At 43.1% G+C, this 15667-nt stretch overlaps 1 protein-coding gene across 1 annotated transcript; it reads right to left on the bottom strand.

Moving 5' to 3' along the window:
* Positions 1–274: 274 nt before the first annotated feature.
* LOC118393176 (charged multivesicular body protein 7-like) lies at positions 275–7251 on the bottom strand. The gene is made up of 11 exons (XM_035785579.2): positions 6838–7251; positions 6370–6655; positions 6102–6273; positions 5818–6003; positions 5520–5653; positions 5366–5414; positions 2074–2193; positions 1807–1905; positions 1244–1301; positions 882–1118; positions 275–795 (listed from the first exon to the last, which is right to left on the bottom strand). Exons 2-11 carry the CDS (start codon positions 6624–6626, stop codon positions 740–742), a joined length of 1368 nt encoding a protein of 455 aa, XP_035641472.1. The 5' UTR covers positions 6627–6655; positions 6838–7251; the 3' UTR covers positions 275–739.
* Positions 7252–15667: the final 8416 nt, after the last annotated feature.

The raw sequence follows: 15667 nt of genomic DNA, 5'->3' as shown, positions 1-15667 counted from the left end.
GCCACCTCATCAGGAGCATGCCCAGGCGTTGTAGGGAAGCCACACACACTACTGAGCCTCATTTTTACTTGTTTTAAGGACATTACATCAAAGTTGGATCAGCCTGTAGTGTGGTTTTCCACTTTAATTTTGAGTGTGACTCCAAATCCAGACCTCCATGGGTTGATAAATTTGATTTCCATTGATAATTTGTGTGATTTTGTTGTCAGCACATTCAACTATGTAAAGAAAAAAGTATTTAATAAGAATATTTCATTCATTCAGATCTAGGATGTGTTATTTTAGTGTTCGCTTTATTTTTTTTGAGCAGTGTACATTTGCAAACATATTTTCACTTTCACCTTATGGCGTATTGTGTGTAGATGAGGGGAAAATCATTTAATACATTTTAGAATAAGGCTGTGATGTAACAAAATGTGGAAAACATCAAGGGGTCTGAATACTAAACCGAATGCACTGTATTTGGCATAGTTATTATCATACAACCCAACCTCATTACAGTCAATCTGAAATAGTGGTTTTATAATTTGGCATCATGATTGTTACCGATATCTTTATTAGAGTGAATGATAAATAAACTTCAAAAATGCCACTTATAAATACATTTTAAAATGGTATGACAGTGATCAGAGACATCAATAAGCATGTTACAAAAGAAAGATCACACTATTTTTTTATCACTGTGCCTAAACACTGAGGGTCCGGGTAATATTGCAGTTGACTTCTTGTATTAGTGTTGTCACTGTGCAGACTCAGCCCTCTTCACTGGCTCAGTACAATCTTTTGGTTGAAGACCTAAGGGAGTGATGCGTAAACAAAGGTTACTTCAGTAGCCTCTTTTGAGGTAGTATTTTAAAGATAAAGGAACGAGAGAGGCATACATGTATCTGCAAGTGTTAGACGGCTCAGCTCTTTGTCCAGTTCCTCATCTGTGATATTGAAGAGGCTTTGAGGGACTAAGGGCAAAGCACACAGCAGATCATCACAAAGGGAACCAGATTCCCTGACAGGTGAAAGAGGGTGTGACGGTACTTCAGGAAGTGTGGAAGGCCTATCCAGAGTAGAGTTCTCCAATAAAGATCTCAGCTCATCCTCCAGCTCGTCTGTGTCGGCATCCGCTAAACAAATATCAATAGGATAATTGATCATTTCTCAGACCCTCTGGATATTGGAAATGTAATTATGAAATTGACTAAGTTAGGCACTACAACCAAGTAGATATTATACATGTGATAGGACATACTTGAGTTGAGCGCTCCACCAGCCAGAGTTTGGTTAATTTCATCCTGAGTGTCACACAACTGTAATACCAAACGGAAAGAAAATACATTTAGATTGATGTGGACATGCAACAACTAACAATTAGTGGTGGAGAAAGTACTAAATTGTCATACTTGAGTGCAAGTAAAAGATACCTTGAAAGAAAATGACTCAGTCACCCAATAAAATACAAATACTACTAAATGTATTTGGTTTTAAAAATACTTAAGTATGAAAAGTAAAAAATAATTTCAAATCATTTTTATTAAGCAAACCAGACAGCACCATTATTGTTTTTATGGATAGCCAGGGGCACCCTCCAACACTCAGACATAATTTACCAATGAAGCATGTGTTTAGTGAGTCCGCCAGATTTGAGGCAGTAGGCATGACCAGGGGAAATGTATGGAGTAGTGAAGTAAGTTGTAGAAAATATAAATAGTGAAGTACAGATACCCCAAAACTACCTAAATAGTACTTTAAAGCATTTTTACACCACTGTCAATAACAGCAACTAAATGCAGTACCAGTGAAGAAGAGTCTGACCTCTTGGATTTGATCCACAAGGCTCTCAGCTCCTTCTACAGTCTCATCCTTCAGAGAGAGTCGCAGGGCTGACACTCCAGCCTGATATGCCTGTATCACCTATAGAGGCAAGCAGAAAGAGGCATAGAGAACAGAATACCTTAGTTACTGCATGTAGAACTAAGAAGAGTGATGACAACAGCCACAAATTACTCACATTGCAAATTTTTGGTTAACTTTAGTGCTTGCTCTGTTTTGGCTAGATTTTTGTTGTTGTTGCATACTCACCAGTTTGTCCGTCTCTGAGTTTGCTATCCTGTCCAAGATTCCCTTCACATTCTCCAGCTGGGCATTTAAGCCATCTGCTTTCCTCTCAACTCTCTTTCGGCTTCTCAAATACCTCAGGGCCTTGGGGAGAAAAATGTATTGAGGTTTCCCAGACTGCATTTTTTAAATTTATTTTTTAAACATTTTATTTCACCTTTATTTAACCAGGTAGGCAAGTTGAGAACTAGTTCTCATTTACAATTGCGACCTGGCCAAGATAAAGCAAAGCAGTTCGACACATACAACAACAGAGTTACACATGGAGTAAAACAAACATACAGTCAATAATACAGTAGAAAAATAAGTCTATATACAATGTGAGCAAGTGAGGTGAGAGAAGGGAGGTAAAGGCAAAAAAAGGCCATGGTGGCAAAGTAAATACAATATAGCAAGTAAAATACTGGAATGGTTGATTTGCAGTGGAAGAATGTGCAAAGTAGAGAGAAATACTGGGGTGCAAAGGAGCAAAATAAATGAATACAGTAGGGAAAGAGGTAGTTGTTTGGCCTAAATTATAGATGGGCTATGTACAGGTGCAGTAATCTGTGAGCTGCTCTGATAGCTGGTTCTTAAAGATAGTGAGGGAGATAAGTGTTTCCAGTTTCAGAGATTTTTGTAGTTCGTTCCAGTCATTGGCAGCAGAGAACTGGAAGGAGAGGCAGCCAAAGGAAGAATTGGTTTTGAGGGTGACCAGCGAGATATACCTGCTGGAGCGCGTGCTACAGGTGGGTGCTGCTATGGTGACCAGCGAGCTGAGATAAGGGGGGACTTTACCTAGCAGGGTCTTGTAGATGACCTGGAGCCAGTGGATTTGGCGACGAGTATGAAGCGAGGGCCAGCCAACGAGAGCGTACAGGTCGACAGTGGTGGGTAGTATATGGGGCTTTGGTGACAAAACGGATGGCACTGTGATAGACTGCATCCAATTTATTGAGTAGGGTATTGGAGGCTATTTTGTAAATTACATCGCCGAAGTTGAGGATCGGTAAGATGGTCAGTTTTACAAGGATATTTTTGGCAGCATGAGTGAAGGATGCTTTGTTGCGAAATAGGAAGCCAATTCTAGATTTAACTTTGGATTAGAGATGTTTGATGTGAGTCTGGAAGGAGAGTTTACAGTCTAACCAGACACCTAGGTATTTGTAGTTGTCCACATATTCTAAGTCAGAGACATCCAGAGTAGTGATATTGGACAGGCGGGCAAGGTGCAGGCAGCAATCGGTTGAAGAGCATGCATTTAGTTTTACTTGTATTCAAGAGCAATTGGAGGCCACGGAAGGAGAGTTGTATGGCATTGAAGCTCGCCTGGAGGGTTGTTAACAGTGTCCAAAGAAGGGCCAGAAGTATACAGAATGGTGTCGTCTGCGTAGAGGTGGATCAGAGACTCACCAGCTGCAAGAGCGACATCATTGATGTATACAGAGAAGAGAGTCGGTCCAAGAATTGAACCTTGTGGCACCCCCAGAGACTGCCAGAGGCCCGGACAACAGACCCTCCAATTTGGCACACTGAACTTTATCAGAGAAGTAGTTGGTGAACCAGGCGAGGCAATCATTTGAGAAACCAAGGCTGTCGAGTCTGCCGATGAGGATGTGGTGATTGACAGTCGAAAGCCTTGGCCAGATCAATGAATACGGCTGCACAGTATTGTTTCTTATCGATGGCGGTTATGACATCGTTTAGGACCTTGAGCGTGGCTGAGGTGCACCCATGACCAGCTCTGAAACCAGATTGCATAGCGGAGAAGGTATGGTGGGATTCGAAATGGTTGGTAATCTGTTTGTTGACTTGGCTTTCGAAGACCTTAGAAAGGCAGGGTAGGATAGATATAAGTCTGTAGCAATTTGGGTCAAGAGTGTCCCCGCTTTGAAGAGGGGGATGACCGCAGCTGCTTTACAATCTTTAGCAATGCCTAAATGTAAGTTTTCATGAAATGTAAGATAGCTGGACTGTCTACATGCGTAAATATATCAAAATAGAAAGTAACATCGGTTTCTGTTCCTAGTGTCCTGGAAATAAGTAGTCTCGAAAACCCAACCCTAAGCCATAATCATTGTTGCCTATGGTTGGGTTTTCGAGACTATCAAATGAGACCTTTCCTGATGGGATAGGGGTGGCAACAATTTCGGCAGATAATTTTATAAAGAAAGGGTCCAGATTGTCTAGCCCGGCTGATTTGTAGGGGTCCAGATTTTGCAGCTCTTTCAGAACATCAGCTGACTGGATTTGGGAGAAGGAGAAATGGGGAAGGCTTGGGCGAGTTGCTGTGGGGGGTGCAGTGCTGTTGACCGGGGTAGGGGTAGCCAGGTGGAAAGCCCGGCCAGCCGTAGAAAAATGCTTATTTATTGGTAGTGACAGTGTTTCCTATCTTCCGTGCAGTGGGCAGCTGGGAGGTGTTCTTATTCTCCATGGACTTTACAGTGTCCCAGAACTGTTTTGAGTTTGTGTTGCAGGAAGCAAATTTCTGCTTGAAAAAGATAGCCATGGCCTTTCTAACTGCCTGTGTATATTGGTTTTCAGCTTCCCTGAAAAGTTGCATATCACAGGGGCGGTTCGATGCTAATGCAGAACGCCATAGGATGTTTTTGTGCTGGTTAAGGGCAGTCAGGTCTGGGGAGAACCAAGGGCTATATCTGTTCCTGGGTCTAAATTTCTTGAATGGGGCATGCTTATTTAAGATGGTGAGGAAGGCATTTAAAAAAATAACCAGGCATCCTCTACTGACGGGATGAGATCAATATCCTTCCAGGATACCCCGGCCAGGTCGATTAGAAAGGCCTGCTCGCTGAAGTGTTTCAGGGAGCGTTTGACAGTGATGAGTGGACGTTGTTTGACCGCTGACCCATTACGGATGCAGGCAATGGTGCAGTGATCACTGAGATCTTGGTTGAAAACAGCAGAGGTGTATTTAGAGGGCAAGTTGGTTAGGATGATATCTATGAGGGTGCCCGTGTTTACGGCTTTGGGGTGGTACCTGGTAGGTTCATTGATAATTTGTGTGAGATTGAGGGCATCAAGCTTAGATTGTAGGATGGCTGGGGTGTTAAGCATGTTCCAGTTTAGGTCGCCTAGCAGCACGAGCTCTGAAGATAGATGGGGGGAAATCAGTTCACATATGGTGTCCAGAGCACAGCTGGGGGCAGAGGGTGGTATATAGCAGGCGGCAACGGTGAGGGACTTGTTTTTAGAGAGTTTTGTTTGAGTTTGGTGCAGGACAAAAAGTCAACACAGGATCAGAGGATTGTAAATCTACCTGAGATTTCTTCCCTTCGCGTAGCAACACCCTAGCTTCTTCTTTGCACCTACAAAAAGACAATACAGCACAAGCAGAAATCACAAAAAAAAAATGTAAGACTGAAGATTAGAGACTGCACAAGACAACGCTAAGTGATGTGTCAGGGACGCACTTCTCTGCCTCTAGACCCAATGCCTCCACCCGCACTTCAAGCAGTCTCTCACTGCGCTGTAGCTGATAGATGCCTAGGTCCACATCATTGACTGAAGACACACGGTCCTGTCCTGGCTGAGAAAACTTAACAATCTGTGAAAACAAACAAAACATTGGATCAATGCAACACATTGATACAGTGACATTATCCTCATAACAATGTGTGTGAAATCTCATGGATAATGGTCTGAGTTACTGCAGCCTACAATGTAGTCTAATAATATGCTCACTTCAATTAAGCATTCTCATATCCTCACCTTCTCGCCTTCATGCAGTGATACTGTGACCTGCTTCTCCCTCTGCAGCTGTAGCAGAGCCATACACAGGGTACTCTCATCAATACAGACATGGGACGACAGTGTCTGGAGCTCCTGGAAGGACAGGAGAGAGCAGTTGGCCACTGGGGAACTCCAGTAGACACCAAGCAATTCTGCTGCCTTTTCCTGAAGGAAACATACAGAAAATAAAAGGTTAGTGTTAAATGGATAAACCTGCTAGCCCCATGGTCATGTTTTGAATTAATTCAATTAAGTATACACACCTTTACCAGTTCAATGACAACAAACGACTCCTCCAAAGTAACCCCACTGCTACCCAGAAGAGTTGAAAATGTCCATTTTAAAGGCTTCACCAACAACAGGCCAAAACCCCAAGACACCCACCCACAGTCCACATTTGCTGCAAACTCTGACTCTCTTTGTATCTTGCCGCACCTGCCAGGAATACAGACAAGTACAGTAAGGATAGTGAGACGAGGTAGGTTATGTTTTTCTCACATTTTAGCAGATGGCATTGCATTGATATTTTACCTAGCCATGCAACGAATGACAGTACCCAAACCCAAAGGTACAAATCCTTTTCTCTGAAAAATCTTGTTCAACTCTTGCAAATTGAAACAGACGGTGCCGCGACTTCGGCAGATTTTAAGAATGAGTGATGTCCAGAAATCAATTTTACTGTCCCAATCTTTTGTGTTGACATCTCGGTTTTCTTTGAAGTCGGAGAATAGGAAATTCATCCGTTCATCGTCCTCCCACTCAGGTGGCAACGTTACTTCAGTAGACATTTTTTCCCCAAGATTTGATGGAACAATTTCTGTTGAACAAAAGACAGAGATTCTGTGGAATGCATAGCTAGCTAGCAGGCAGAATAACAACAACGTCATCAGCTAACCAAGGCTATCAAGCTGAGCTCCGTAGTAAATTCAATCTCAGACATGTCCAATTACACTAGAGTAGTCTATGATATATTTTCACTATGATGAGCAAACAACTAACCAATGCCTGCTGTGTGCTCCACAACATGTTGTTTTGAAGTTAGCTTGTTGCTAGCAGCTAACTTCCTCAAACGTCAGATTTGAGCTTTTTCTGCGCATGTTCAAGAGCAGCGAGGGTTTTGTCTAGAAGTTAGACAGTTTATGTCAAAATATACTTTGCGTAGCAGCCTGCTACTAGCAGGTTAGGTGAAGTAACGTAGCAGGTTAAGAGAAGTGTGTTGGGGTTAGCTAAAATCCCCCCAAAAGTGTGTCAACAATTTAATATAAATTGTATCCCATCTAGACATGACCGGGTCAGAGCGGAGACGCTGGTCAGATTCTGAATACTGGATTGGCAGTATTCCCCTCTCCACTGAAGTTATGTCTGAAGAGAATTAACTAGCTAACTAGTCGCTACCACAGCCAGTTCAGCTCTAGTCTCTTAACAGCTGCTGTGTGTTAGGAAATGTTTTGTAGCCTTTTTGTCCTGTTTCAACAGAAGTAAATTAATTGGCTAGTGTTCGCCAGTTGATTTACCATTAGAGCTAGCCAAAAGTTGGCTAACGTTAGCTAGCTAGCCCACTAATTTTAGGTATTATTTTTGTCTCAATCACACTTGATCTGAATTAAACGATGAAACCAGCGACCAAACGATTGAAGACCGATATTCTGACGTTTTTTGACAGCGCAATGTGAGTTTTTATTAGAGTCAGTAGGTATATCAATGTAATGTTATTGATCTGTCAGTTTCCCTAGCTAACTCAACTTTTCACACTGACACGGTATAAACAGCTCAACAGACTACACTGTCATGGTGCACAGTCAGTACACAACATCATATTGATGATGATGAATGGACTTTTAAAATGTAACCTTTTGTTTAACTAGGCAAGTCCGTTAAGAAGAAATTCTTATTTTACAATGACTGCCTAACCCGGACGACACTGGGCCAATTGTGCGCCGCCCTATGGGACTCCCGATCACGGCTGGTTGTGATACAGCCCGGGATAGAACCAGGGTCTGTAGTGAAGCCTCTAGCACTGAGCTGCCGGGCCTTAGACATATGCGCCACTCGGGAGCAAAGGTATGTTAGAATGCCCAGTCATGTTCATATAATCTTAGACAAATTACTGCAGTTTAAGACTTAAAACCATCCATAGAACATCCAATATACCAGTGAAACTGAATATCGTGCTCATAAATGTAATTCCTCTGCGGGAAGTGTAAAACACAAAAGGGGACATATTTGCATATGTTATGATCTTGTGAAGAGTAAGTTCTTTTATCTCAGCATGTCTACAGATTCTTCCTTCTCCCTGTTTTTGTTTGCTTGGAAACATTGATACTGGAGACTGTTATCAGAATAAACTGTGTAGCCTAGCATTTACAGAAATGCATTACTATTAATTGGAATGTTGGTTATCCTCCCTCAATGTCCCAATGGAAATGTCAAGTTATGTATCACTAAATTTGATTTATTACAAGATTATACTGTGCAACTGTCATAAGGTCTGGGTGCCTCATGGAATAGTCTACTGTATGACAAAAGGGGTCTGTATAGAAAACATTTTTTTTAAATCATGGAAAACGAGCGGTGGTGATTTTAGCATGTAAATCTTGGTGGGGCAAACTACAAAACATATTTTGTTATGCATGTCAGCAAAGCCACTACACAACACTAAACCATACATTAGTAGGGAAAGAGAAAGGGGCATATTGCACTATAACGGTGACAAAACGGTGCCCACAAACTGTTAGGGCCTACATAAATCTGTCCCAACAGCAGAGTTTTTTTTTTCAGCACCATGGAGTGAATTCTTACCACCGCTACACCTGGCTATCTGCGGAGCCTTGCCTGGTAGCGAAACAGTTAATTCAGCTTCATTTACTGCCTTTAAAAAAACATAGCTGATATGGATGACTTGCTTAAACAAATGTGGTTTCTCCTGACAATAACAATTTTGATTAAGACATTAATGAGCGAGCTAGGACAGACGTAGTCAATAACTATTTGTTCAGCTCTTTTGAAATTTCTCTAAAACAGGCTATGTGAACCACCAAGTCAAAACAGTAGGCTAAGTTAAGAGGGGGAAAGGGACCAAATTATTAGGGTGATGCACATGGGCTACTAAAAGCTTACTACACAACATACACTCAGTATTACTTTCTTAACCACAGTATACATTTACATTTAAGTCATTTAGCAGACGCTCTTATCCAGAGCGACTTACAAATTGGTGCATTCACCTTATGACATCCAGTAGAACAGTCACTTTACAATAGTGCATCTAAATCTTAAAGGGGGGTGAGAAGGATTACTTATCCTATCCTAGGTATTCCTTAAAGAGGTGGGGTTTCAGGTGTCTCCGGAAGGTGGTGATTGACTCCGCTGTCCTGGCGTCGTGAGGGAGTTTGTTCCACCATTGGGGGGCCAGAGCAGCGAACAGTTTTGACTGGGCTGAGCGGGAACTGTACTTCCTCAGTGGTAGGGAGGCGAGCAGGCCAGAGGTGGATGAACGCAGTGCCCTTGTTTGGGTGTAGGGCCTGATCAGAGCCTGGAGGTACTGAGGTGCCGTTCCCCTCACAGCTCCGTAGGCAAGCACCATGGTCTTGTAGCGGATGCGAGCTTCAACTGGAAGCCAGTGGAGAGAGTGGAGGAGCGGGGTGACGTGAGAGAACTTGGGAAGGTTGAACACCAGACGGGCTGCGGCGTTCTGGATGAGTTGTAGGGGTTTAATGGCACAGGCAGGGAGCCCAGCCAACAGCGAGTTGCAGTAATCCAGACGGGAGATGACAAGTGCCTGGATTAGGACCTGCGCCGCTTCCTGTGTGAGGCAGGGTCGTACTCTGCGGATGTTGTAAAGCATGAACCTACAGGAACGGGCCACCGCCTTGATGTTAGTTGAGAACGACAGGGTGTTGTCCAGGATCACGCCAAGGTTCTTAGCGCTCTGGGAGGAGGACACAATGGAGTTGTCAACCGTGATGGCGAGATCATGGAACGGGCAGTCCTTCCCCGGGAGGAAGAGCAGCTCCGTCTTGCCGAGGTTCAGCTTGAGGTGGTGATCCGTCATCCACACTGATATGTCTGCCAGACATGCAGAGATGCGATTCGCCACCTGGTCATCAGAAGGGGGAAAGGAGAAGATTAATTGTGTGTTGTCTGCATAGCAATGATAGGAGAGACCATGTGAGGTTATGACAGATCCAAGTGACTTGGTGTATAGCGAGAATAGAAGAGGGCCTAGAACAGAGCCCTGGGGGACACCAGTGGTGAGAGCGCGTGGTGAGGAGACAGATTCTCGCCACGCCACCTGGTAGGAGCGACCTGTCAGGTAGGACGCAATCCAAGCGTGGGCCGCGCCGGAGATGCCCAACTCGGAGAGGGTGGAGAGGAGGATCTGATGGTTCACAGTATCGAAGGCAGCCGATAGGTCTAGAAGGATGAGAGCAGAGGAGAGAGAGTTAGCTTTAGCAGTGCGGAGCGCCTCCGTGATACTGAGAAGAGCAGTCTCAGTTGAATGACTAGTCTTGAAACCTGACTGATTTGGATCAAGAAGGTCATTCTGAGAGAGATAGCGGGAGAGCTGGCCAAGGACGGCACGTTCAAGAGTTTTGGAGAGAAAAGAAAGAAGGGATACTGGTCTGTAGTTGTTGACATCGGAGGGATCGAGTGTAGGTTTTTTCAGATGGGGTGCAACTCGCTCTCTTGAAGACGGAAGGGACGTAGCCAGCGGTCAGGGATGAGTTGATGAGCGAGGTGAGGTAAGGGAGAAGGTCTCTGGAAATGGTCCGGAGAAGAGAGTAGGGGATAGGGTCAAGCGGACAGGTTGTTGGGCGGCCGGCCGTCACAAGACGTGAGATTTCATCTGGAGAGAGAGGGGAGAAAGAGGTCAGAGCACAGGGTAGGGCAGTGTGAGCAGAACCAGCGGTGCCGTTTGACTTGGCAAACGAGGGTCGGATGTCGTCGACCTTCTTTTCAAAATGGTTGACGAAGTCATCTGCAGAGAGGGAGGAGGGGGGGGAGGGGGAGGAGGATTCAGGAGGGAGGAGAAGGTGGCAAAGAGCTTCCTAGGGTTAGAGGCAGCTGCTTGGAATTTAGAGTGGTAGAAAATGGCTTTAGCAGCAGAGACAGAGGAGGAAAATGTAGAGAGGAGGGAGTGAAAGGATGCCAGGTCCGCAGGGAGGCGAGTTTTCCTCCATTTCCGCTCGGCTGCCCGGAGCCCTGTTCTGTGAGCTCGCAATGAGTCGTCGAGCCACGGAGCGGGAGGGGAGGACCGAGCCGGCCTGGAGGATAAGGGACATAGAGAGTCAAAGGATGCAGAAAGGGAGGAGAGGAGGGTTGAGGAGGCAGAATCAGGAGATAGGTTGGAGAAGGTTTGAGCAGAGGGAAGAGATGATAGGATGGAAGAGGAGAGAGTAGCGGGGGAGAGAGAGCGAAGGTTGGGACGGCGCGATACCATCCGAGTATGGGCAGTGTGGGAGGTGTTGGATGAGAGCGAGAGGGAAAACATGCCAGGGAGATATACATATCTCCCTGGCATTTTACATCATTATGTAGTAGCATACAATACATTTTTAGACTCCCCTTGTTGTGCTGTGCTCACTTGAACAGAAAAGTGGCGCAACAGTCCTTTTGTGGGCAAACTTTGTCATAAAACTTTGTTATCAAAGTCTGCCATTCTCTGTATTTATGGTGCTTTCAAGACAACTGGGAACTCTGGGGAAAAAGCAAGGTCAAATCATGACGTTTAGTGATCTTCAGAACGGAGCTCTAGAAAGAGGCCAGACTTCCTCAACATGGAATTCCAAGTTGGATGACCGTTCAAAGCTTATTTTCCCAGTCGGAGCTCTTTTAATTCAGAGTTCAGTTGACAGCATAGCTAATATATTCAACCTTTTCTGGCCCATGGTGTTGTATGTGAATGTTTATCCTTTTAATCTTGGAAAAGAGACCTTAAACGGAGATTTGGACCATACACCCACTCCACTCAATAGCAGGCTAGTGATTGCTTTGCAACACTTGCAGTTAGCCACTGATTCCTTACAAACCACACATTGTTGAATTTGCAATTTCCAACTTGTTGTGTAATGTTTTATGTTCAATGGCCGATGAACACCGATACACTTTATCTATAATTCTCTTCATATGACAATGATTGAAAAGGATTTGCTTGTTGTCTTGATTCATGATGATGACTGCTTGTCTAGCTTGCTAGCTAAGATTTTGAACGTATGATGTTGACATGATCAGTCCAATCAAAGCTACGGTAGATATAAACGGGATTTGACGTAATTTTATCTGTGGCCAATGACCTTGAGCCTTCTTGGATGGGAGCTTCTAATGTAAATCACACAAGGGGCTTGAATGTTTTAGCTCTCCCCATAGATTTTGCTGTGACTTAGTGTCCCCATGAGTGACAGAACACTGAGCCAATCACGGTGCAACTAGAGAACATTACCAACCCCTATGCTCCGTATTTTCTGCAGGCTGCCACAACACCACAGAAAGCACTGCGCTAGGCTTAACCACCTGCATTTTGAAGCTGCCTTACTCAAGAAGCAAAAAAGAGACCATGTTTGTATTTATGAATTCAATGATAATTTGTTTTCAAACTAAAATGTGACATGTATTAATGCCAAATTGACATGCAATTCTTTTTTTAAATGTTATATATATATACATTGGGGCAAAAAAGTATTTAGTCAGCCACCAATTGTGTAATTTTCATCATAGGTACACTTCAACTATGAAAAAAATCCAGAAAATCACATTGTAGGATTTATAATGAATTTATTTGCAAAGTATGGTGGAAAATAAGTACTTGGTCACCTACAAACAAGCAAGATTTCTGGCTAAATTTGATTTCCATTGATAGTTTTTGTGTGATTTTGTTGTCAGCACATTCAACTATGTAAAGAAAAAAGTATTTCATAAGAATATTTAATTTATTCAGATCTAGGATGTGTTATTTTAGTGTTCCCTTTATTTTTTGGAGCAGTGTATATATATATATATATATATATATATATATATATATATATATACACACACAGTGCATTCAGAAAGTATTCAGACCCATTCACTTTTTCCATATTTTGTTACATTACAGCCATATTCTAAAATGGATTAAATCATTTCCCCCCCTCATCTACATACAAAACCTATAATGACAAAGCAAAATCACATTTTTAGACATTTTTGCAAATGTTATGAAATATCACATTTACATAAGTATTCAGATCTTTTACTCAGTACTTTGTTGAAGCACTACTCTGCCCTTGAGTTGCGTTCCCATGCAAAACTAGACAGATAGCTAACAACTAAGTCTTCAATAAAACTCCCAAGGCGTGACTTTTCTTGAATGAATATATTGAAACGTTTATGTTGTGAAACTGCAAAATACAGAAAAGAATATACTTTAGTCTTCAATTCACACCGACATACTGTAGATGTACATTAAACATTTGAAGTTGCATAAATACAAAGCACGCGCTAAGGTACCATGCATCTGGCATGATGCCAAACCATATAGCTAATTGTTAACCATATGGTAATTGCTCCTTTCATTACTCTAATAATGTATAACCATCTATGTAGAATAACAAAGCATATTACACTAGAAACAGTAACAAAACTACAGTATTGTATATTTTACAATTCGTTTGCATGACGCATGAGCAAAGTAATACAGCTAACGACATACACAAAAGGCATTGCAATTTGTGAGTAAATGCAACCAACATTGATATGTAAGAAACTCTATCAATAACAAGATTATCATCATTAGCTAAATGCTTGAATCGAACTTACAAACAAATATTTTTCCAAGGCTGAAGCGTGACAAGAAATAACTACATTGAAAGACCTGCACCGTAGCGTTGTTTGTAGCTGCTTCTATGCGTGCAAAACAAATTCTGAACTTCCCGTTTGCGTTGACTTTCTAAGTACCAGAAAGCGCCACTAGGGGGCAAATAACACCATTGAACACAATGAAAATCCAATTTAACCATTGTAATAAAATAATCTGTTACCTTCTAACAGGATGGCAGCACAAGCACCTTTGACAGCGATTACAATCTCAAGTCTTCTTGGGCATGACGCTACAAGCTTGGCACACCTGTATGTGGGGAGTTTCTCCCATTCTTCTCTGTAGATCCATCCATGGGGAGCGTCGCTGCACAGCATTTTTCAGCTTTCTCCAGAGATGTTAGATCGGGTTCAAGTCCAGGCTCTGGCTGGGCCACTCAAGGACATTCAGAGACTTGTCCCGAAGCCACTCCTGTGTTGTCCTGGCTATGTGCTTAGGGCCATTCTCCTGTTGGAAGGTGAACCTTTGGCCCAGTCTGAGGTCCTGAGCGCTCTGGAGCAGGTTTTCATCAAGGATCTCTGTACTTTGTTCCGCTCATCTTTCCCTTAATCCTGACTAGTCTCCCAGTTCCTGCCGCTGAAAAACATCCCCACAGCATGATGCTGCCACCACCATGCTTTACCGTAGGGATGGTGCTTCTCATGGTCTGAAAGTCCTTTAGGTGCCTTTTGGCAAACTCAAAGCAGGCTGTCATGTGCCTTTTACTGAGAAGTGGCTTCTGTCTGGTCGCTCTACCATAAAGGCCTGATTGGTGGAGTGCTGCAGAGAAGGTTGTCCTTCTGGAAGGTTCTCCCATCTCCACAGAGGAACTCTGGAGCTCTATCAGAGTGACCTTCAGGTTCTTGGTCACCTCCCTGACCAAGGCCCTTCTCCCCCAATTGCTCAGTTTGGCCAGTTCTAGGAAGAGTCTTAGTGGTTCCAAACTTCTTCCATTTAAGAATGATGGAGGCCACTGTGTTCTTGGGGACACAATCCTGTCTCGGAGTTCTACAGACAATTCCTTTGACCCCATAGCTTAGTTTTTAATTATGACTGTAAACTGTGGGAACTTTTATATAGCAAGTTTGTGCCTTTCCAAGTCATTTCCAATCAATTGAATTTACCACAGGTGGACTCATATCAAGTTGTAGAAACATCTCAATTTCAAGTCTCATAGCAAAGGGTCTGAATACTTATGTAAATAAGGTATTTCTATTTTTTTATTTGGAAAAATGGCTTGACCTATATTCACTTGTCATTATGTGGTATTGTGTGTAGATTGATGAGGAAAACAATTAATTGTATACATTTTAGTATAGGGCTGTAAAGTCAGAAAATGTTGAAAAAGTCAAGGGGTCTGAATGCTTTCTGAATGCACAGGTGGGGCTTCAGGTCCACAAAGGCTTTGTCGACGTCGGACGTTGGTTGAGGCCAATCCACCACTGCTTTCACCTTTCCAGGATCCATCTGAACATTGTCCTCAGCAATGACATATCCCAGAAAGGTGATAGAAGAGCGGTGGAACTCACACTTCTCGGCTTTCACAAACAATTGCTTCTCCGGGAGGCGCTAATGGACCTGTCTGACATGAAGTACATGTACTTGGGCAGATTGGGAAAAAACAGGATGTCGTCAAGGTAAACGAACACAAAACAGTTTAGCATGTCCTGGAGCACATATTTGAGGGAAATAAGCGACACCTGGAGGGGGTGAAAGCCTGCCTCAGTGGACTAATCCATTGAGGAGGATGCAGGGATGCCACTGTCCAAGAATATAGGGATTGTGGCTCAGATGCACAAGGCACATGTCTCTCCAAAAATCTCCCACCATTTCGTGGGTATTCATTGTTTCATATCTTAATTGTGTGCATTGTTTGCTGTGTCTCAATTCCCCATTACATAGCCTACATTTACCTTTCATTTCCATAATTTCTCATCTGCAATGTTTGTTTAGTTATGGTAATTTCTGTTAATGCATTCAATATATTATTACTATTGTTAT

Source organism: Oncorhynchus keta, chromosome 14 (genome assembly GCF_023373465.1).
Source record: "Oncorhynchus keta strain PuntledgeMale-10-30-2019 chromosome 14, Oket_V2, whole genome shotgun sequence".
Classification (NCBI taxonomy): Eukaryota; Metazoa; Chordata; class Actinopteri; order Salmoniformes; family Salmonidae; genus Oncorhynchus; species Oncorhynchus keta.
This window is presented reverse-complemented; position numbering and strand designations above follow the sequence as displayed.

Excerpts from the sequence above, each read along its gene's own strand:
- LOC118393176 (XM_035785579.2), bottom strand. The coding sequence starts at position 6,626 with ATGTCTACTGAAGTAACGTTGCCACCTGAGTGGGAGGACGATGAACGG. Across the intron at positions 1,906-2,073 it reads ACTCAGAGACGGACAAACTG|GTGATACAGGCATATCAGGC; the intron begins GTGAGTATGCAA and ends TTGCCTCTATAG. Across the intron at positions 1,302-1,806 it reads TTGTGGATCAAATCCAAGAG|TTGTGTGACACTCAGGATGA; the intron begins GTCAGACTCTTC and ends TTGGTATTACAG.